The 22,350-nt window shown below is 41.6% G+C and overlaps 1 protein-coding gene across 4 annotated transcripts in view; it reads left to right on the forward strand.

Moving 5' to 3' along the window:
• MYLK (myosin light chain kinase) overlaps nucleotides 1–18,321 on the forward strand; it is a 102,331-nt gene extending 84,010 nt beyond the window's left edge. For all 4 annotated transcript variants that reach the window (XM_072417901.1, XM_072417902.1, XM_072417903.1 and 1 more), the window contains 11 exons: nucleotides 4,846–5,148; nucleotides 5,327–5,359; nucleotides 5,798–5,891; nucleotides 7,744–7,947; nucleotides 8,582–8,799; nucleotides 11,826–11,949; nucleotides 13,156–13,308; nucleotides 13,691–13,814; nucleotides 14,002–14,131; nucleotides 15,109–15,237; nucleotides 16,294–18,321. In XM_072417901.1, coding sequence (XP_072274002.1) covers nucleotides 4,846–5,148; nucleotides 5,327–5,359; nucleotides 5,798–5,891; nucleotides 7,744–7,947; nucleotides 8,582–8,799; nucleotides 11,826–11,949; nucleotides 13,156–13,308; nucleotides 13,691–13,814; nucleotides 14,002–14,131; nucleotides 15,109–15,237; nucleotides 16,294–16,547 — 1,766 coding nt within the window. In that variant the 3' untranslated portion in view covers nucleotides 16,548–18,321. The remainder of the gene's footprint in view (nucleotides 1–4,845; nucleotides 5,149–5,326; nucleotides 5,360–5,797; nucleotides 5,892–7,743; nucleotides 7,948–8,581; nucleotides 8,800–11,825; nucleotides 11,950–13,155; nucleotides 13,309–13,690; nucleotides 13,815–14,001; nucleotides 14,132–15,108; nucleotides 15,238–16,293) is intronic.
• Nucleotides 18,322–22,350: the final 4,029 nt, after the last annotated feature.

The following is a 22,350-nucleotide window of genomic DNA, read 5'->3' on the forward strand; positions in this document are numbered from 1 at the left end:
AATCTCCCCATTGTGGGAGGGGCAGAGACTAACTACACAAGTGGCTCCTTGTGCTGCTTCTCCATCCCTTAGTTTATATACATAAATAAAGTTTCCTCAAGTTTACATTTGTGCAGGTCCCCACTTTTTCCAAAACCATCCCTGTGCCATCTTTGTAATGATGTAAGCCATTGTGTACCAGTGGACCCATACTAAAATCCCAGCCAATAAACAGCTTGGCACCCTGATTTCAGGGGCCCTGGACTGTAATATGTAAGAGCCCAGGGGCAAAGTAAGGATCCTTTTCTGTCCTGATTCTCTGGCTTTGGGGTCCCCCTGCACCTTTTGATGCCTCCACTTGCTCTTTCGGTCTCTTGCATCATATCTACCTCTGCATGTCCTTTTGTGTTTGCTCTCAGAGTTCAGATGATTATCATTTATGTTCCAGCTATAGTTGTGTAAATCTGCATTTCCCCCTCCTCCCCCGCCTGGGTGCAAAGGACAGATCCAGTGTTCTGTGGCCCCTTGTTTCGGGAACATGTAATACAGCTGTGTTGTGAGAAGCTGCATCCCAGACCCCCGTCTGCGCTCCTTCTCCATGCGTTTGTGACCTTTTAAGGCTCGCTTTCTCTCTCACTGCTGAATTTGCTGCTGAGATGCTGCCAGTGCTGACGGCATGGACCTCATCCAACTGGCTCCAGACACTCCAGACATCTGTAAAGTGGAATCCTTCTTCTCTATACATTGTGCTGTGCATTCCATTGTGGGTGCATCCAGCGCAGGAGAGAGATGCTGCACCATTCAATGGGGGCTCTCTGCTCTATAGAATGCATATTGAAGGGAGTTATAGACTAAAACATTGCAGATGAGTAATAAAATGATGAGCTGATGATGTCATCAGGTGCCGTAAGCTGGCATTTTACACTGTGACTCTGGAAAAAAGGGAGATGGGATTTACTGGCAAATCACTGCAGTGAGATCAAGTGCTGAGAGTGATAAAACAAACATAGAACTAAAGAGAGTGTTTTTTTATCATTCAATAGTTATATATTTCTTTATTAGAACATATAGTAAATAAAGAGCAAGGAATTAAAAGCAACTTTACAGAGTGAATCAGTCCTGAATCCTCATTACATCATGTGATTCCATGTGATCCCGTGATGGTGATTGCTAGTAATTATAAATGCACAGGTCTTAAATAAAAGAGTGATAAAGTATTTTACCTTCGTTGTAACCGTAACACTAACCGTCACTGTAATCCTTTAATCGTTGTACTAGCCTGTTAACTGTCACCCCCTTTGTAAACCCAACACCAACCTTCATGTAACCCCAATAATTACCCCTAACCCTCCATGTATACCTAATTTTACCTTCACTGTAACCTTAACACTAACCCTCCCTAATGAACATTGAATCACCACGAGCGAGCCAGGGAACACAACACAGAATGGCCCAAGTTACTAATTACATAAATAAAGTGTCATCCAGGATCATAACGTCCAGCCAGATCATGTGATCCGACCTCCCGCATGGCGCCGTGATTCTGTTGAGCATCAAGGATTGGCTTTCTCCAACCTGCAAAGTGATGCTTGCACGCTTATGTTCCAAGGATGGAAAAGACATACAAGTCACATCAGCCAATCACATGTCACCCTTCATAGTTCAGAGCTGTCTGGAAAGGAAGAGTGAATGCTGAATTAAAAATACCAACAAATCTTAGACAACGGTTGGTTGAAAGTAAAGAAGAGTTTTATTGGTTTGTCACCAGAAAGACACAAAGAACGTATGAGAAAGTATATGTAAAACACCAACTTTATTGAGAGATCTAAAACTAACACAATTTTGCGAAACGCGTTAGTTAATGGAAACAAGGGAAATAAAAGTCTTAGTCAAAGATCACAGTATAACTCAATGTATCCTTAATGATGGACTTGCACTAAATTGCTGATGCATGTGTCAAACATGGGCTCTGTTTATTAAACAGGAAATCAGACATTCCCTCATATATTACCTTGTGGGAATCTTCCAGGTCCATGTGCTTCAATGGCTGTTATTGACTTCCACCAGGGAATGTTTGAGGGATTTTTTGTGTTTTACTATTAACAACCAAAAACTCCATCTTACTTTCATCCAACATTGTTTTTTTGAATTTAGCATTTACTCTTCCTTTCCCTATAGCCCTGAACCATGTAGGGTGAAATATAATTGGCTGATGGGATGGAATGATGGGACTTGCATGTTCTTTCCTTGGAACATAAGCATGCAAGCATGACTTTGCAGCCAAACCTTGATGCTGAACATAATCATGGCGCCCTACATTGGGGACACGGGAGGATCAGGTCACATGATCTTGATGTAGCTGGACGTTGTGATTCTCTCTGACACTCTATTTATGTAATTAGTAACTTGGACAACTCTGCGTTCGCTGGCTTATATTGTGTAAACACTCCGCAGATTACCAGCTCTGCAAATCAGCGCTTCTGTCTGACGCAGGAACGCCGCCGATCAAAAAGCGTACAGTCACTGTATGGAAAGCGGATCCAGCCGCTGCAGGATGGGCACCCGGCCACATTCCTTTCCAAAATGGAAACATTTTATTGCCAGAACGAATTCTGCTGCTCGGCCGCAACCAATTTACTCAGATTAAAGAGATTATCTTGTGGTTATTCCAATCGAAGCGAGAAATTTTATTTACAGAATATCGCTCTGCTTTCTGCCGCCTTACCTTAAATGTCATTTCTGAAGAATTTGCTTTACAGACAGGAGAAAACACGATGCTGGCAGAGGAGAGAAGAGAGACACGCTGCAGCCAGAGACACACGCAGGATCGGGTATCGGGTGAGTATAATATTTTAAATATTTTTTTAATACATTTGTCGTATAGGACTCACTAACTTTTCCCCCCAAGTTTTGGGGAAGAAAATGTGCGTCTTATACGGCAAAAAATACGGTAACTATACCATGAAGAATTATATCATATTATGTTTGGAAGCGTAATTGAAATTAACACCATCAAATGTAGGAGTACATATAAATACCAAAATATGCATTATAATATTGGCCATGGTAATCGTAATAAACCAATGAAAAAATGTTTTCAATCCTTTACCAGATCCATTTCAGGTTTGCTGGATCACCCAGGTTCTCCCATGATAGTCTATCTTCTCCAGTCTTAGAGAGCTATAATAAATCAGGCCCAATGTGCGCTGTGCTGGTGCAGTTGTACATGTTTATGGGGTGATGGGTTCTATCTTGCACCCGGTTTGCCTCTGGTTGATGGTGGCTCCAGGTGTAACAATGGAAGTTCCATTTTCTGTGTAGATTTTGGAAGAGGCAGCAGTGCAATACAAAGGACAGATGGGAGATGTCACTGACACGACTTTTTATCTTTCATTTTTGCTGCAAAAGTAGTGTTCCGGGAATGTGTGTGTTTGGGGGGGGGGGTTGGCAGTAGAACAATCCTACTTCATATCAAGCATTGCATCCTAAAAACAACAACAAGACCCTCAACGATGCAACGGGGAGGGGCACTCAGGGTCATTAAAACTCCATGAAATCCACTCCCATAGCTAGGAACCATAGACCTGAAAGAAGTCTGGAAGGAAGACATTTAGACTGAAAAGAAATCCAAGTCCACGAATACAAATGTCATGTATTGCAGCTTCCAACGCACAGACGTGCTGGCTGCATTTGTTTTCTCTTTTCAGCCTACATACATTTTCTGCAAGTACAGAAAAATATTTATTGATCCTGCCAGAAATCTAATGTCCTTGTAACTTTTTGTTAGCTGAGCTGAAAACTAAAACAATGTTATCAGTCTTCTGTAAACTACAAAACAGCTCCCTATGTGTTGGGGATAAGGAGATGTTTGTAGTACAGATCATTATTGTGCCTGGCACTGCTGCTACTACAGTGTACAGTGAGTGAGCGTTGTCACCCTGGGACAGGAAGTGTGTTACTGGCAGGATCACCAGGTAAACAAGAAAGCAACCATTGCATTAACAGGTTAGGAAAATAACTATTTTTACCATCTCCCATGTAAACATGACGGAAATTTCCAGCTCACCCCCTCTCCTCCCATTGTTTATTCTCATGCCATGGCTTGTTGTGTGCATGGCGCTCCGTGCTGTCTGTCACCTCTAACTCCGCAGCCTCCTTTTCCCACGAATCTGCAGGAAATGCCACCCGGGAATTCCCTTTCACAGAGGGGAAAGAACGATCGCTATCTGATCCTCATCATTCTAATCTCACATGTGCCCCTCCTATGGGGGTCTCTCCGTGGTCTCTGCCACATATGAGGGAGATTTCACTAACTGGGAAATCAGCATGCTGGCGGCCATTACTGATATCCATGTGCCAGTGCCTGGCAGTCATACTGATCCTATGATTAATGGTTGGGGGGTACTGGTCATATTATAATTAATGCGGAGTACTGGTAATATCTAATAATGATTGGGGGGTACTGGTAATATATTATTGACTGGAAGGTACTGGTTATCTGATGATGATTGGGGGTACTGGTATATGGTGATAATCGGGGGGCACTGTGTCAGTTTGGGGTACTGGTTATATAGTGGCAATTGGGGGGTACTGGTTATATGGTGATGACTGGGGGTACTGGTAATATGGTGGTGATTGGGGGGTACTGGTATATGGTGGCAATTGGGGGGTTGAGGTAATATGGTGATGACTGGGGGTACTGGTAATATGATGGTGATTGGGAGGTACTGGTAATATGGTGGCAATTTCAGGGGTACTGGGGTACAGTAAGTAATGGCAGATATTTTAATAAACATGAGTTTACTTTGTTCTCTTCCCTCTATACTTTTCCTTAGATCTGTTCGTAACGTTCTGATTTTCTTGCAGATAAACCGGACCCCCCTGCTGGGCAGCCCTGTGCCTCGGAAATGAAGGGTTCTTCCCTGATCCTGTCCTGGTATGGCCCCACCTATGATGGGGGCAGTGTGGTCCAGTCATACACGGTGGAGATCTGGAACTCTGTGGACAAGACGTGGTCCGACCTGACGCAGTGTAGGAGCACCTCCTTTAATGTGGAGAATTTATTACACGACCGCGAATACAAGTTCCGAATCCGAGCAACCAATGTGTACGGAACCAGCGAGCCCAGCCAGGAATCGGACCCGGTGGCTTATAAAGAGAAAGAAGAAGGTAAATGTGAAATGTGTCAGCAATGAGAACCAACAATGAGTTGTTTGGGCTGATTTACTAAAGGAGTTTAGGATGCAAAAAGATGTAACTAATTCTCCTATGGTAAATCAGCCTTAATCTTATTTTTAATGTGTTTAATATTACCTTCAATAATCATTTCTTTTTAATATTTTTGCAGCACATAAAGATGAAGTTGAAGTGTCTGATGATGGTAAGTGACAAATATATTTATGTGTGAATGTCTCCATCTTCTCTGTACAACACTGTGGTATATGTCAGAGCTATATAAATGTATAATATTAGTGTGTGACTGTGGGGGGACATTAGAGTGTCAGCTCTTCTGTAGAGAGACTAATGGGACTGGCTCAGTGTTCTCTGTACAGCACTGTGGTATATGTCAGAGCTATATAAATGTATAATAATAGTGTGTGACTGTGGGGGGTGATTAGAGTGTCAGCTCCTCTTTACAGAGACTGATGGGACTGTGTTAGTGTTCTCTGTACAGCACTGCTATATGTGTCAGAACTATATAAATAAGAGCAGTGTCAGGGCTGAATATATTATAGAGTCTGGCTTGGGGAGGGTTTATGTTTATTTTCATTCAGGAACAGATTTGTGGGAATATAAATTGTGTGTTTCTGTCTTGCAGAGGATAAGGATTTAGAGCCAGAATACAGGAATGTCATTTTAAACACCACCCAGAAGGTGTCAGATTTGTATGATGTGGAGGAGCGTCTGGGGACGTGAGTATAATTGGGAACCACTGGGGGGTCATCATTGTGCCCCGCCGCGTCCCACCAGTCTAGGCTGCCTCTCTCACTGCCATTTACATGATTTATACTTCCTGTGGTTTACACACATTTTCATACACACACACAAGTCACAAGAGTGTGGGAATTCCTTCTTATCACGCCGGAGGTTGGACGGGTGCATTTCCCAGGACTCAATCCTGAGATATTCATATCGCACTCTTCCACCAGACGTCTTTCTTTGGACAGATGTAAAATGTTTATTGACAATTTCACATTAATATTCTCCTTGTAATTGCATTTTATACATTAGATTCATGATAAAAATATTATTTTTACCTTATTGAGTGGCCATGCCCAGGGTGGGGTATCACACCAAATATCACAATTGAATGAATAAAGGGAAATTTCATTTATGGACATTTTTATTTTACTCTGACAGCCCACATTTAGCCCCATTGTGTTTATTTTCTGATACAATACAACAGTGTCATCATTTAGAAGATTGTTGTTTGAAAATTGTGAAATCTTTGTGACTGCTTCTGTATGATATATGAAGTTCAACCCCCCACCCCAACACCTGGCAAATACCCAGTCACAGCTTATATTAGGTGCTTGGTATCCCGGTGTCTTCTTATTGGTATGTGACCCCCTTCCCCGGGAGATGATGCTGCAAGATGTATGAATTGTACAGGATGATTGTTTGCGGTTCCATTAAAAAAGGTTTCTCAATGTCATGTGAAAAATCCCCCAACATCTGCTGCAGGGAGATCATCCAATTATTACAGAGGCTGGAAAAAAATACCTTGTGGTTGATTACAAGGAATGGTGTTTGGGTTTAGGTAGCCCATTTTCTTCTGGGAAAATCCCTAATTAAATCCTAATATTTGTGGCACATTCTTCACATAAATTCTGCCATGCGTGCCCACATCAGAGCACCGGTGCCAGATGTCAGATCATGTGGAGGCAATCCAGAAAAGTATTAGTGATGCTCATTCCTGGGAGGACCGGCACTACAATATATCTTTTATGTGGAGAGCAGTGATGTCACTTCCTGTTTAATATATACATTATATCTGGGGTGCGGGGATGTCACTTCCTGTATAATATATAACTTATATCTGGAGAGCAGTGATGTCACATCCTGCATGATATATACTTTATATCTGAAGAGCAGTGATGTCACTTCCTGTATAATATATAAATTATATCTGGGGAGCGGGGATGTCACATCCTGTATGATATATACTTTATATCTGAAGAGCAGTGATGTCACTTCCTGTATAATATATAAAATATATCTGGGGAGCGGGGATGTCACATCCTGTATGATATATACTTTATATCTGAGGAGCAGTGAAGTCACTACCTGTATAATATATAAATTATATCTGGGGAGCAGGGATGTCTCTTCCTGTATAATATATAACTTATATCTGGAGAGCGGTGATGTCACATCCTGTATGATATATCATTTATATCTGAAGAGCAGTGATGTCACTTCCTGTATAAAATACATAAATTATATCTGGAGAGCAGTGATGTCACATCCTGTATGATTTATCATTCTTATCTGAAGAGCAGTGATGTTACATCCTGTATGATATATCATTCTTATCTGAAGAGCAGGGATGTCACTTCCTCTATAATAAATAAATTATATCTGGGGAGCGGGGATGTTTTATCCTGTATAATATATAACAGATATGTGGGGAGCAGTGTTGTCACTTATTGTATAATATATAACTTATATCTAGAGAGCAGTGATGTCACATCCTGTATGATATATCATTCTTATCTGAAAAGGAGTGATGTCACATCACATTCCATATTTTTCTTCTTTTAGGGGTAAATTTGGACAAGTCTTCCGACTGGTCGACAAGAAGACCAAGAAAAAGTGGGCAGGGAAGTTCTTCAAAGCGTATTCCGCCAAGGATAAGGAGGGCATCAGACAGGAGATTGACATCATGAACTGCCTGCACCACCCTAAACTGGTCCAGTGTGTAGAGGCTTTTGAATCAAAGAGCGACATGGTCATGGTTCTGGATTTGTGAGTAACTTCCTGATCAGCCAATCTGCACTACACACATCCCACGGTTCAGTAGAAGATTCCTGGGTACTGAGTTTGTTACACTCCATGTGGGAGTCATAAGACGAAATAACAAACAGAAGTCTATGTGTCAATTTTTTTTTACACATCGTATAGAGAGAAATCTGGGAGCCACCGTGGCTATTGTCTACTCACTAAAGTGGAACCCCAGGCTTTAAACTTTTAACCCCAGCCCATAACTTTTTTTCTTGTATATTTGTCCATTACTATAGCTCTCTATGATCTCTTTGAGGAAAAATTTCCTCCTTTATTTTTCCTACTTTAACAACTGAATTTTGCCTTGTGCTCTGTATGTGCAGTGACATCAGGTTTATATTTCCAACATTTATTGCTGGACCCCAGAATGACGCCTCCTTTATCAGGTGACTTTTTGGGGTTTCAGTTAGACAAAATGAGCTGCAAAGCAAGCTGATGAACTGTCTAATCTCTTTAGGTGCCCCATAGTGCTCTGGGAATCTGTTGTCATTCATATATGTTTATTTTTAAACAAAATCTTTAAACAAAAAAAAATGTTTTATTTTTAAACAAAATCTTTATAGCCAGAGGTCTGATAATTGCTTCATTCACATTTCAGGGTGTCTGGGGGCGAATTGTTCGAGCGTATTATCGATGAAGATTTTGAGCTGACGGAAAGAGAGGTCATTAAGTATATGAAGCAGATCGCCGAAGGAGTAGAGTTCATCCACAAGCAGGGGATCGTCCACCTGGATCTGAAGCCAGAGAACATTATGTGTGTCAACAAGACCGGAACCAAAATCAAACTCATCGACTTCGGGCTGGCCAGGAGACTAGGTACTGCCTGTGACAATCTGGGGGAATGTATTATTGGTGGATTTTAAATTAAAGTGAACATTCTATGGAAAAAAGGTTTATTCTATTTATATTTCTATTATATATAAAAAAGGCCCAACTTTCAGTGCTTCCTGGAGGTTTGTATGACATTACTGCCACCTCCTGGGATAGCGGGCACCCAGTACCCTGCACTTCAACCCATTGCAGTGGCCTCAAACCCCAAAATATCTCAGGAGGGCAGAGACATTGTGGTGGTTGAGATAAAGTTTTTTTTTTTTGCTTTTTTTTCAAACAACAAAGCTATTTTAATGTATTTGCAGACAATTTGCTTTTTTTTTGGGGAGCTTTCAGTAGAGCAGATCTTCCATTTTTGCAGAACAGCCATTGCTACATACATTGATCCATAACATTCTTACATTTTATTGGTCATTTGGAAAATTGATGATGATGGTTTCCTTTCAATCACAGAATTGAGCTCCCTGAATTATAACCATTAGCTTATTAACCTATACAGGAACAATAGGGAGTTAACACATGGAGCAGTTAAAGGACCTTGCATCACCCCTTCTCCATGGTTGATGCTTTCTCCTTCAACAGCTCCATTTTCCACATTTCCCTTCATGTCATTAATTCTGCTTTTATTCTTGTTAAATCTTTTAACCTCTTTCTCTCCCACCTCTGTGCACCCTCGATGGACCAGAGAAATTTTACATTTTTGTTTTATTGGGCCAGTTAGTTTGGTGATAACTTTGCCATTACTTAAGATAACAATATAATACAAATAGACATTTTACAAGGATAGACAAGGCTTTTTTTGGTTATTTTGTCTTTCAAACATGGTTTTTTTTTTTTTTATGCAATCTAAAGATAAAAACACCAAAGTAAAATAAATGCAATACAAACTTTAATTCATAATTTTTCTGTTTAAGATACATGAAAAAAATGGTTCTGATGGCTAGAAAAATGTAAATAATAAGAGTCAGGAAAATAATAGTTATTGGGAGAAGAGAATGGAGTTTATAATGACTGAATAGTGTAAATCAATAGTTATTAAATAGTAAAATTGGGCAAAAATAATGCATTTTATTAAAAAGAATCTTTAGGATGAGAGTTAGGTTTTGTCAGCCTGCTTTAATTGACATACTTTGCAGGTTGGAGTTTATCACTTCACTGATCTGCTTATGAATGGAACAGAGTGGATAGAAAAGTATCATTGTTACTTTGTATCCCTCTTTATAAACTCTGTGCTGGACAGTCTGTTCCTTGGCAGAACTGCTATAGTTCAGGAATTGCTGGCAGCTAGACATAAGGACAGGATGTACTGCACACCCACCGAGTACATCAATTACATTTTTTTTTGGGGGGGGGGGTGTTGTATGCCCATCATCCACAACTGGTTAAAATGTAGTTTTATCCTAAACTATTTTTTTTTCTTTGCAAGAAGTGAAAAATAGTTGAAAGGAAATGAATGCAATGGAAAGATTAACCCACATATTAATATGTTCTGGGGATGACGTTGTCATTACAACAGGAAGTCAGAGGAAATCTCCAATGTAGACACAGGATGCAATAAAAAATAGCCAGGGGTTCCTGGGGTTCCTAACTTTCCCTTTATTTATTGCTCTCTATGACCCTCTTAAAAATGTCCCAAACTCCAAGGATATTAGGGGTAAATAATCCCAACGGGGGTTCAGAGAGCAGTAAAAATTGACAGGTAAAGGTTCTGAACCTTCCGAAAATCCTAAACTCTGTGAAAAAAAAGATTTAACTGGAGATACAGTTGGATTTTTTTTTTTTTTATAAAATTCTCACAATTTATACCGAACATTCACTTGAATTCAGTTGTTTATTTTGATTGAAAGTTGTGTGAAACCATTTAATGGTCTATGTATAAAGCGGTGAATCTCACATTCTCCAAACATTTTCTGTGGGGAATCTTCCAGGTGCATGTATTTTTTATGGTAGTGATTGATTCTCCACCAGAAAATGTATGGTGAATATCAGAATCACTGCTTTATAAATAGACCCCTTAATTTTATGTTTAATTTTGCTTTTAGATAACATCACTCTTTTTTTGTTCATTTTGTTTGCCACTTTTTAAAAAATGTAAAGCCCTTTAAGAAACAGTTGTAGGGGAATTACATGCAGAAGACTGAGCGTGCAGCTTACATTTATAATCTAGATATTGCTGTTATTATACATTGTAAACATTCACTCAGAGAGCCCATAAACTGCACTATGATCTAATCAGAAGCCCCATCTCCAGCCGGTGCCCGCTCCGCTCTGTGACCCCATTCTCTGCACAGCTCATTAGGGCCCTTATTATGGTCGGACATTCTTCGCTAAGTAATGGGATTTGATTTCTGCCCTTTTTTGGTCTGTTTAATGGCTAAAGTAAACCTCAGCTCAGATAAAGGGCCTGGCAGCAGCTTTTTTATTTAACTCTTCACAACTTTCTACTTTCCACTAGTTTTATAACAGAGCTGTCAGCGCCCTGCTGAGTGCTGCAAATGTGTCACCAATACCTTCAGTGTCGTCCCATGACCCCCAAATGTCAGTGTGCCTCAAATGTCAGGGTGTCATTGCTCTGTGACCCCCAAATGTCAGTCTGCATTGTACTGTGGCCCCCAAATGTCAGTGTGTCATTGTCCTGTGACCCCTCCCCCCAAGGGTCAATGTGTCATTGTCCTGTGACCTCTAAATGTCAGTGCGCATTGTCCTGTGACCCCTAAATGTCAGTGTGCATTGTCCTGTGATCCCCAAATGTCAGTGTGTCATTGTATGGGGATCCCGATGACTTCTGCCCAAGGGTCACTGTGTCATTATTCTGGGACCCCCCCTTCAGTGTCAGTATACCATTGCCCCCACCCCCAGCTTGGTAAATTTAGGTATATTAAATTTTAATGATGTGAAATATGAAGATTTGTACATTGCTAAATATTATCCATTATTTATATAGCGCTTTGCAGTCTATAGTCATTTCACATTGCCTGAATACACATTACTATCGCCTCTTTCTATTGCAGAGAGTACACCAAACCTCAAAGTCTTGTTTGGAACTCCCGAGTTTGTGGCCCCTGAGGTAATCAACTACGAGCCTATTGGCTATGCCACGGACATGTGGAGCATCGGGGTCATCTGCTACATTCTGTAAGTCTCTGTGTGGAAAAGGGTTAACGCCATAATCTGCAGTGTCCCCACAAACTCTCCAGACCCCCCCCCGGATCTCCCCACACACTCTGCATCTATATAAATGCATTATAAACCCTTCCCAGGCCCGTCCTCTGGGTCCTGGCAGGGTCCTGTGCCCACCCTGCCATGCCATCTCCTGCCCAGCAAAGTGCTGATGCTTTTTGATCAGTTTACTTTTGCATTCCAAGCAAGAAATTGTTTCCACTGTCTGTCAAGGCGATTCTCATCTGCTTATTCCTTAAAATGGTTATTGGAGAGGCAGCTGAGTGTAGGTGGGACGTTCCTGCGGTGATACACCGCTCATCTCTGCAACTGGCAGGATCCGTCATGGTCAGAATCACTTAATTATCCCATTGCAACAGACTTTTCACTTTTTAATATTAAATGTGGGTAAAGCAAACTTTGCAAAGAATAGCCAACCCTAAAGAAAAGTAAAAAAACATGATTTTGCATTCATGTGATTGGATGGCTAAAATTAGTAGAGCTCCCCTTGTTCATTTAGCTAAGTGAATGATCCTTATCCACTGTTCACTGGTCATTCTATACACCTTATCCAGCGGCAGAGGTTTACCTTCTGCTTTCCCATCCTGGTGGGCTCCGTACATCTCTCAAATAGAATGTGTTCTCCTGGGGTGCCCTCTAGTGGTCTGTTTGGGGGTTATGGTATATGTTGTACTCTAACAACTGTTGAACACTGTATAATATCCATGGTACTGACCCATGGGGGTTGAGTCTGACCTCTTCTTGGCCCAAGCTGTACTGGTATACAAAAAACAAACAAATGTCAGCATAAGCTTAGCAGAAAATCACAATCAATTGAAATAATTTCCAGGTCTTCAGGGAGCCCTTTGTAAAATTTCTACATCCACATCTCACAGTATAGTGTGGTGGTCAATGGAAAAAATTCTTCTTACATTGCCGGCCATTGGGAAGAATGCCACCCTTAGATAGCCAAAAAGATCATTGGTGTCACCTAATCCCAAGAAGCACAAACTGCTCATTGCTCAAGGAACTCCCAGCAACCTCAGGAGGAACCCTAATCAAGAATCACTGATCTAGAATGTAATTGTATCTCTTTGTTTCATCACATTTGTTTTGTAAGATATAGATTGTCCTTCTCACATTCTATAAATGGCTCATCATTGCACTGCTTCTTTCCTGCAGGGTGAGCGGTCTGTCACCTTTTATGGGTGATAATGATAATGAGACGTTGGCGAATGTCACCTCCGCTACCTGGGACTTTGATGATGAAGCCTTTGACGAGATCTCGGAGGACGCCAAAACTTTTATCAGCAGTCTGCTTAAAAAAGACATGAGGTGAGTCAGCTTCCATACTTCTGTCTCTTGTGTCATATCTGCAATGGGGAGATGCGCAAAACCCCAAAATAGTTATCTGTCCTTTAATTCATCATTGGCCAAAGCAACTGAAAACCCCCAGTGTGTGTATGCACCAAATCCAAAATGTCAGCCATTTATATCAATTCATAACTAGTGAAAGTAAAGGTTTCTATTAGACTGGCGGGTGGTAGGCAGATAATAATTGAGGTTCCTGTTGCCCTTTTTGACCATTTTGGGATTTTTTTATTCTTCAATAGCCAAGTAGATTCAGGCTGCACAGAAGTCTGATACAGCACATGAGCTACGTCTGTGTATCCTGACATGTGGATCCTTAACTCTCTATTGGATTTCGTTCTAACAGGAGTCGCCTGAATTGCACGCAGTGTCTGCAACACACCTGGCTACAGCAAGACACCAACACCATGGAGGCTAAAAAGCTGTCCAAGGAGAGAATGAAGAAGTACATGGCCCGACGGAAGTGGCAGGTAAGTCTGCAGTGCACATTGATCAGATACAATGTTCAGTATGGTGCAGTGATCAGTGTGGAGCTTGGGGGGGGGGGGTCATTTCTGGTTAGAGGTACTTACCATGGAGGTACATTTTTTAATGGGGTAAAAAATACCACAGTTCTGGTGCATGAATCACAATCACAGGCTCTTATGTGTGTTTCAGAAAACTGGCAATGCTGTGCGAGCTATCGGACGTCTGTCATCCATGGCGATGATCTCCGGTGCGGGTGGCAGGAAGTCTTCTGGAAGTTCCCCCACCAGCCCATTGTCTACAGAACCAGAGGTTGGAGAAGGTAGGTGCATGCACTGCTGAGAATTCTTTATAGACAAGCTGAAGACATTAATGCGTTACACTACACATGGCTGCATATAGAGGGATGACAACAGCAGGAATCCTCCGTTTTATCTTTGCTTGTTCTCATCCAAATCAGCATTTTATCTACAAAAACCCCCAAAACAGAGTATAATTTCTGAAAGCAAGGATCATTTACAATAAAAGGATTGAAGCGATTTTTCATGTCACATTATATTTACATTATATACATATAAAATTTATTGATTTAAACCATGATTTATATTATATTATACACACGTATGAATTTTAGTGCACACAATCACAATAAAATTCCCATTTACAGCTCATCAATTTAGCATTAACTATGAATGATGAACCTGGAATCATTCATCCAATGTGCCCAGCAATACCTAACGGATGTTGTACAATAGTCATTACCATACGTGTGCACCCCCTGTTCACATTTTGGATTTGGGGCAGTTTTACATTTTTTTTCCCCAAATAATCATTGGTCACAACCCCCCTATTTGATAGCTTAAATCAGATGACAGGTACACTTCATGAAAGTATCAGGTCTATTGGATCCTTAATGCCTCCCCCATCCTCTGCCCCAGCCAATCTAGCCCAGCTTGTGTTTGAATCACCATTTACCCGGCTTTGTAGCAGGAATTTTGCGTGCTCTGAACTCACTCTGTGAGCCTAGTAAAGGTGATTGGGTTGCTCTAAAGCCATTCAGAACCATTTTATTAATGGCTCTGAGCCTTCTAAATAAAGTATCAGGCTCACTGCCAGAAATGAGGAGCAACCAATAATGCAATGCGTGGCCTTAACCCTGAAATAGCCACAAAATAGAAGTAATACATAACCCCCCCAAAAGAGCGCCGGCTCAGAGCAGCCATATTGTAAGTGTGTGTTGGATTGGTTAGGGCAAGATGACAATTCTCTGTAATCTGTAACACTGACCTCTCTTTCCAGATGACAACCAGGCCTTCCTGGAGTCCGTGTCTGAGGAGAAAGCTCCATTGAAGCCGGTTTTCACCAAAACCATATTGGACATTGAAGTGGTGGAAGGCAGTGCGGCCAGATTAGACTGCAGGATCGAAGGTGCGATGATAGGAAGGAAAAAAATCTGTGAATTAGATTTAAATTTGAGGAACCAAGCAGAAAAAGCCTGGGATTACAAAATATTATCATGTATTTATATCATACAGTATAATCAATAGATTGGTAGCAATACCCAATGCCAAGTGGCAGCAGCAAAATACAATAAATCCCAAAACATATTAAAGGGAAATCATACCGAGTGTTGTATTTATAAATCCCAGTGAAAGGTTGGAGGATTATTTGTTTATTTTAGGAGAAAAATTTCAAATGGTTGGGTTCACCCGTTAGGTGCCCAGTGAGGAGGAGGGGTTTGCATGCAGCCATAAGTGTTTGCTGAAACATAAGCTGTTGCGGTGCGGTTGCAGTTCTCATACCACATGTTGCAAAGGATCATGGGGCACCGGTTTTTCTTCAGATCACTCTCAGTTTGTTAAACTGCCGGCCTTTTTTTACCACTGAACCTAATTGCAGCCATAAGTTGGCTACAAGCCCCCTGTGTGATAGCAGTGTGGTTGGAAAGTGTTCCTATTGAAGTCAATTGAAACGGTTTATCCGTACACCGCATGGAGCTTCTGAAAAACCGCACTGCAACCGCACCACCTTCTTACACCTGAAAAAATAGGGTTTTATCCATTCACATTTGTTTTAATGAAATTCATGGCTTGCGAGTGGTTCTATACTGGTTGGGAGCAATAAATTGCAGCAATACTGCTTTAGGTAACCACCAGCCCTGAACACCTGGCTGCAGGACAGTGGGCCAAATCTGCGCAATGTGTGCTGTAACGGGCACTTATAGTCCCCATCTGAAGCACAAGTGACAGGGTGAGGGAACAATTTGGGAGATAGGGCAGGGTGTTGTGACCCTAAAGTTCAGAAACAAGGACTTTTATAACAGGATCATCAGAAACGATTTGAATGAAAACTGCTGCTTTTAAAATGACATCAACATGTTAAAGTTTCTGGGAGATTTTTTTTTAGCAGAGGACTCTTCAGATTTTGTGTGTGATGTTGGAACCTTCCTGAATGTTGGATGTCTTTTTCTTCTTCAATCCGCAGGTCATCCCGACCCCGAAGTGATCTGGTACAAGGACGATCAGCCTATCAAGGAGTCTCGTCACTTCCAGATAGAGTATGATGAGGATGGTAACTGCTCTCTCACCATCTCGGAGGTGTGCGGCGATGATGATGCCAAGTACACATGCAAAGCCATCAACAGCCAGGGGGAGGCGTCCTGCACCGCCGAGCTCATTGTAGAAGTAATGGCGGAGGAAGAAGAAGAAGAAGAGGAGGAAGAAGAGGAGGAGGAGTGAAGGATCTTCTGTGTTGAACTTATCTCTATCGAGGGAACTTTCCCCTCCAGATCCCAGAAAGACACTTTTTAAAGAACCTGGAAGCCATATTTACACATTTTGCAGAGCGTGTCCGCGGCCAATCAGATGAGAGTTGTTCCTTTTCTCCGAGGGCATTATCGCTGCTCAGCCGTAACAAAACCATGACTCTGGGGGGGGGGGTTGGGGGGGCAGACTGGCTCTGTTATTAGAGAAACACACCGGATTGTGGATCTGGGGGGAGAGCGAGTGGGACAGCGGCAGGCGGGCGAAGTGCGAATATTTGTACCCCTATGCTCACCGTAGAGTTGCCTTTCTTCGCAGCACAGTTTTGGAATGACGATTACCACATAGCACTACCTGTATGTAAAATGGCCACAGAATATAACTCGGTTTTCACTTTACTTTTATTATTTTCTCTCTGTGCCTTTGACTGCCGCGTACATGAGTACAGATCTGAATGCGTTACTGCTGCGTGTGAAAGCTCCATGACAAAAAAAAACTAGCTCTGCACCCATAATGCCAAGGGGGAGGGGCCTACCCTGCTCTGTTCCTGCATGGCATAGTGGTCATGTGATATATTGGAGGTGAACACGTTATGATTGGCATCACCGGCGGCAGGATTTGTAACATCTTGTTTTTTCTTAGCCATCATAGGAGTCACTGTGTCCCTTTTTGTTTAGTAATTCTCACATTTTATAATATTATTGAAGTGGGGATCCTATGAGGAGAAAGCCAAGATCAAAGTCCAATATGTCCAGTGACCCGCCCATTTAAATAATATTAGGAAGAAATTGATACATTGTATCATACCTTTCCCCTTCAGAAGATTAACGTTTGCTGTGTATTTGGCTCTGGACTCCCTGTTCTAGTCCTTGTTTGCCCCCCTTGGTGTTAATTTGGGGGGTCACTGTCTAGATTTTTTTTAATTTTCATTTTCAAGAAGCTGCTTTTCCCCTAACATGTAATTGTTTTCTCTGCTCGTGCGGTTGTATGATTCTCACTCACGCTTCACTTGCACTGTTTTTGGTCTATTTATGTTCTGATAGGGGGGTGTCACCATTCCTGTGTGTGTATAGCTATGTGTGCTGTTTGCTTCCTGGTAAAGCCCCACTGAACTTGCAGTTTAAATCAGCCGAAGCCATTCCAGATGTATAAAACGGAAGGTGGGAAAAGACTAGTGCATTCTCTTTAGAAAGGTCTGAGTTGAGAATTCTGTCCCCTGCCACATGCTGCAGAGAAGGAACTAGACTCTCTGTGTGGACTCTGCAGAAGTCTGTCTCGCCCCCTGATGAGTGGAACTAAAAGCTCTAGATTTAAAAGCGCTCTCTGTTGATTGGAGACTCTAGGTGGGACTCAGCATGAGGGGCGTGCTAGACCTCTGCAGAGTGACCACAGCTTCCACACAGAGAGCAGGCCCCTTCTATGCAGCATCCTGGCAGTGGACAGGCTTCTTTACTCAGACTGTAGCTGCTTTCTAAAGAAAGACATTTCAAACAATGCAGCCTTTCTGTTCACCATAGATAAGGCAACATGTCACTGATTCCTAGCCAATCAGGAGGTTGAGCCCAGCCCCAGAACTGGCTGCCTATTGTATGTGTGTGACAGGTACCCTACGTGCAGCAAGGTTTGGCACACAAAGGATTCATGGTATTAACAATTTCTCCATCTATGGGAAGAAAGCACAATTAAAAGTCACTGACATCTGTATCTTTTTGGCGTGGTGGTGATATCATTAAAGTGAAAATTGTCAGAATTCTGGATGGTGATCATTAAAGGGGACCTGTCATGAGGATAACATTGCTGACATACTCCTAACAATGCCAATTTCAAAAGCAGGATCGTTTGTTCAGAGGAGCTCCACCTTTTTTATTACAAAGCCATCCTGGAGCTCCAGTCAGTGATTTTGCTTAGGCTAAGATGATACCATCAGTCTGCTGCAGACAGGAAAAAGCATTTCCTCAGTCTTCTCTCCCCCAATGATCAGTCTGCAACATTGCAACTTTGTATCCAGTCACAAGGTGAGAGGCTGCTGCAGGGGCTGATCTGTGTCTGACATTTATAAACACAGCCAGGAAGAAAACAGACCTAGAGATTTACATGATTGTGTCAGCTGGCATCTCAGTCCAGGAAGCAGATGGTGACCCTGGATGATGCCTGAACAAACATGGCTCTATCTTTCTGCAGGCATTGTCAGAGGCAGTCATGTGATCTTTGAGACAGGTTGTGTTTAGCTGGAAGTGCCACACTGACAAAATATTCAGCATACAGCTAATACGAAACACATTTGTGATGACAGGTCCAGTTTGAAGGTGAGCCTGCTCCATCAATCTGAATGGCACCAATAGTTCAGTGATAAATAACTTCCAGTGTGTGCCAATGCCAGGTAAGTCTCCACACTGAGCAACTTCAGTCCTCAGAATAATGTGCAGAGTAATCATTCTAGAAAAGGGACGAGGCTCCAGTTCACAAACTGATACAGAAACTGCTAGCACTGGCTCCCAGGATGAAATTCACACTTCAACAATAACACTGGGGAACTATTTTGAACAAATGTTTGGTTGACTTTAATTTTTAAGTTTATTTACACTATAATAGGTATGTTGATTCTGAAAGTGCAGTTAGTTTTCTTCTATGACGTCAGTTTTTTCTCTACCGCTTATATTATTGTGATTACTATAGCGTGGATTTGTATAGACTATTCATTTATACACGAGACAGTGTGGTCAGAGGTTGTGCGCTGCTCTATGTAGTGAATAAGCAAAATGTATTTTTCTACTTACACACGTATTTCCCTTCTTTCACATCATGTCTGACTCTGCTGTTTCTCGTCGTAAATGCCTAGACAACCCTGATTCATTTTGTTATATCTGTGGCAGTTTCACCATTACCAGTCAAAGGGCCAACATCAGCACATTTGTAGAGCAAGCCTATTTGGCATATTTCAAAGTTGAACTTGGTGATCAAGATAAGTCTTGGGCCCCTCATAAGGTGTGCGGTGTGTCGAGGGTTTTCGGATGTGGACAAAGGGAACGCGTGCCATTTGGTATACCTATGGTTTGGCAAGAGCCATGAGATTATTTCAGTGACTGTTACTTTTGTATAGTGAAAACTTCAACAAGATATAACAAGAAAAATAAATGTAACATAGAGTATCCTAGTCTACCATCGGCTTTACACCCAGTGGCTCATTCACATGAATTCTCAGTGCTGGTTTTCGTTACACTACCCTCTCTTGAAGAACATGATTATGGTGATGAACTAGGTGACAATGATAAAGAGTTTGAAATTGAAGAGGACTCTGTTTGTAAGGGATTTGATCAGCATCAGTTGAGTGATTTGGGACTATGGAAGAAGGCTTCAGAACTTCTAGCATCAAGACTGCGTGAGAAAAACTTACTTGAAAAAGGAACAAAGGTATTGTACTTTCGAATCAGAGAAATTTCATTTCTGCAGTACTTTAGAATGGACAGTGGCTTTGTGTATTGCCATAACATACCTGGTTTAATGGAGGAATTGGGAATTCTAATCTATAACTCAACTGAATGGCGACTATTCATCGATAGCTCAAAGCGCAGCTTAAAGTGTGTCCTCCTCCACAATGGCAATATATTTGGGTTAGTCCCAATCGGCCATTCAGTTTCACTTTGTGAAGAATATGCAGACATAAGGAGAGTCATTGAGTTGTTGCAAAATCACCAACACAATTGGCTCATCTGTGTTGACCTTAAAATGGTATGCTTCCTTCTTGGTCAGCAATGCGGATACACCAAGTATCCCTGTTATCTGTGCATGTGGGACAGCAGAGCTCATAAGAGGCACTGGGTGGAAAGGAATTGGCCTCCAAGATCTGCCCTAAAACCAGATGATTCAAACATTCTACATGAGCCACTTGTTGATAGAATATTATATTCCCACCTCTGCACATGAAACTGGGTCTGATGAAGCAATTCGTTAAAGCTTTGACAACTGAAGGAGATGTTTCAAGTACCTCATTTTGGCATTTTCTAGCTTGTCATTTGAAAAAATAAAGCCAGTGTGTTTGATGGTCCACAGATTGGGCAGCTCATCAAAGATGAACATTTCATCAGGTCAATGTCAGAAGTCCAAAGGAATGCTTGATTATCATTCAAAGCCATTGTTAAGGAATTTCTTGGAAACATACAAGTCAATAATTACGCAGAAATTGTCCAGAAACTCTTGGAAAGCTACAAAATGCTTGGTTGCATTATGAGCATCAAGGTGCATTTTCTGCATAGCCATCTTTCAAACTTCCCGGAAAACCTTGGTGCAGTCAGTGATGAGCAAGGTATATGATTCCACCAAGATTTGAAGGTCATTGAAAGAAGGTATTAGGGAAGATGGGATGTACATATGATGGCTGACTATTGTTGGAGCATCCGGCGGGATTGTCCTAACACTGAACACTCCAGGAAAAGCTATAAGCGTAAATTTTTTACCTTAACCGCTTACCCGATTCAGTTTCAAATGTTTTACTGTAAAAAAAATGTCATAGAGTATCAATAAATCCTTTGAATGAACAAAAGAAATTTAAATAAACAGTACATTCAAGTTATTATTTCATAATTTTTTCATTGTATGTAAGATTTGTATGATTTTGACAAAAATGGAGGGTACCCTGTATTGTGAATCTGTCTGTCAATTGACCAAGAGGTCAGGGAATCCTTTATCACGTGCAGAGAATGCACATTAAGCAGCAGATCCCATTGAAGTCTATTAGGGTGGGGGATGCTGTTTATTATTAGGACGGCACATATCTGAATGTAGAATTAATTATTTTTCTTTTGCAATTAATATACAAACAGCAGCAGCCTCTTAAATTGATTCATTTCTATTTGAGAAAAAAAAAACATTTTAGGTAGCTGTTAAGGTGCGTACACACTTCCAATTTTTATCGTTCCAATCGAACGACGAACGATCGATTGGGCAAAAAATCGTTCGTAAAAAAGTAACCAACGACGCCGACGAACGAGGAAAGTCGCTGAAAAGGAACGACCGGACCGGCGGATCGGATTGGGCGACGATCGTTGAACATCGTTCGTGTGTACGGTCGTTCGTTGATCGTCCATGTTCAGAGCATGCGTGATGAACGAACGTCCGTTCACTTTCCTGTCGTGCACATAGTTCCTCTATCGCTTAAACGATCGTATCTATTGTGTGTACAATATCTACGAACGATCGTGTCGTTACCTCTATGTGCAGTATCGGTGCTATACGATCGTTCATATATATCGTGCAGGAACGTTCGTCGTTCGTTTTCCGACGATAATAATTGGAAGTGTGTACGTAGCTTAACTTTGGCACATCACACAGATGATACAGCAGTGTAAAGTCTGGGGGTCACTATCTGCAAGAGACTGCAGATGTGAATTTGAACAGCGGCTAGACATTTATAATCAGCAAGGCTGATAAGAGTGCAGGGAAAGACTTCACTAATGATGTGCAAAGTGTATTTATTATGAAGGTCATACCAAGCCAAACAATCCCCTCCAGGACTACAATGTGCACCCCGAACCCCCTCAATCACTGGTGCTTCCTTCTTCATCCACACGTCTTCTGGTTTCTGAGTCTTCATCCATCAGGATGACTTAACTCATCCACAGAAGATGCTTCACCATGCCACAGATTGGTGCCAGCACTGATAGGTAGGAGCATATAGGTCAGAAAAGAGATATTCAGTTTGGTTTTGTCTGATACAGATATCACAGCAGCATAAAATTACCAAACTGCAGGACAATAATAATGAGCAAGGCCAGGCCAAAAC

The sequence above is a fragment of the Pyxicephalus adspersus genome, chromosome 7 (assembly GCF_032062135.1).
Source record: "Pyxicephalus adspersus chromosome 7, UCB_Pads_2.0, whole genome shotgun sequence".
Classification (NCBI taxonomy): domain Eukaryota; kingdom Metazoa; phylum Chordata; class Amphibia; order Anura; family Pyxicephalidae; genus Pyxicephalus; species Pyxicephalus adspersus.